The sequence below is a fragment of the Charadrius vociferus genome, unplaced genomic scaffold (genome assembly GCF_000708025.1).
Source record: "Charadrius vociferus isolate BGI_N301 unplaced genomic scaffold, ASM70802v2 scaffold129, whole genome shotgun sequence".
NCBI lineage: Eukaryota > Metazoa > Chordata > Aves > Charadriiformes > Charadriidae > Charadrius > Charadrius vociferus.
In genome coordinates this window covers 1,969,295-1,969,841 of record NW_009661374.1, presented here as the reverse complement: position 1 = coordinate 1,969,841, position 547 = coordinate 1,969,295, and the positions used below count along the sequence as shown (strand labels likewise).

The following is a 547-nucleotide window of genomic DNA, read 5'->3' as shown; positions in this document are numbered from 1 at the left end:
TACAGGAATAGGTTTGGGAACGTTTGTGGATACTGTGCCATTACTGTGCCACAGTAATGTTTTGTGGGAGCTAGAGAGTGGCCTGACGGAAAAAATATATATTTATAGATATGTACACATACACACACACACGCGCGCACGCGCACGTGCACACTCATACACACACATACAGAAGGTAAAACATAATGCACCCTGCTCAAACGTATTTTGCTTGGAGTGATTTGTCTATCAAAGAAAAAAAATTCACAGTTCCTCAACAGTAGTTAAAATTCCAGGTCAGCTACTGATAATGAAATTATTTCCCCTGTACTTGCATGAGGTAGACATCCCAAGAGGATAAAGAAAATGGAAAGTTATGACAAATGCTTTAAGTTTTTTTCCTTTTCTGAACAGAAGGCCCCTTTCTGCTCGGTTCTTCAGGCGACACAGACAACTTACTCGACGAAGCTTCCTGTGGTGACCTGCCCGAGCGCTCCGAGATCTCCGACCTGCCTTCCTGAGAGTACGATGGAGACGAGTAGCCGTGCGTTCCTCCCCCTTCTCTTGG

General features: G+C 44.6%; 1 protein-coding gene across 1 annotated transcript in view; it reads right to left on the bottom strand.

Moving 5' to 3' along the window:
* Positions 1-367: 367 nt before the first annotated feature.
* The window catches only part of LIN28B (lin-28 homolog B (C. elegans)), an 83,986-nt gene continuing 83,806 nt past the window's right edge, over positions 368-547 (bottom strand). The window contains exon 4 of the mRNA XM_009893857.1: positions 368-547. This exon is cut by the window's right edge and continues 184 nt beyond it. Coding sequence (XP_009892159.1) covers positions 368-547 — 180 coding nt within the window.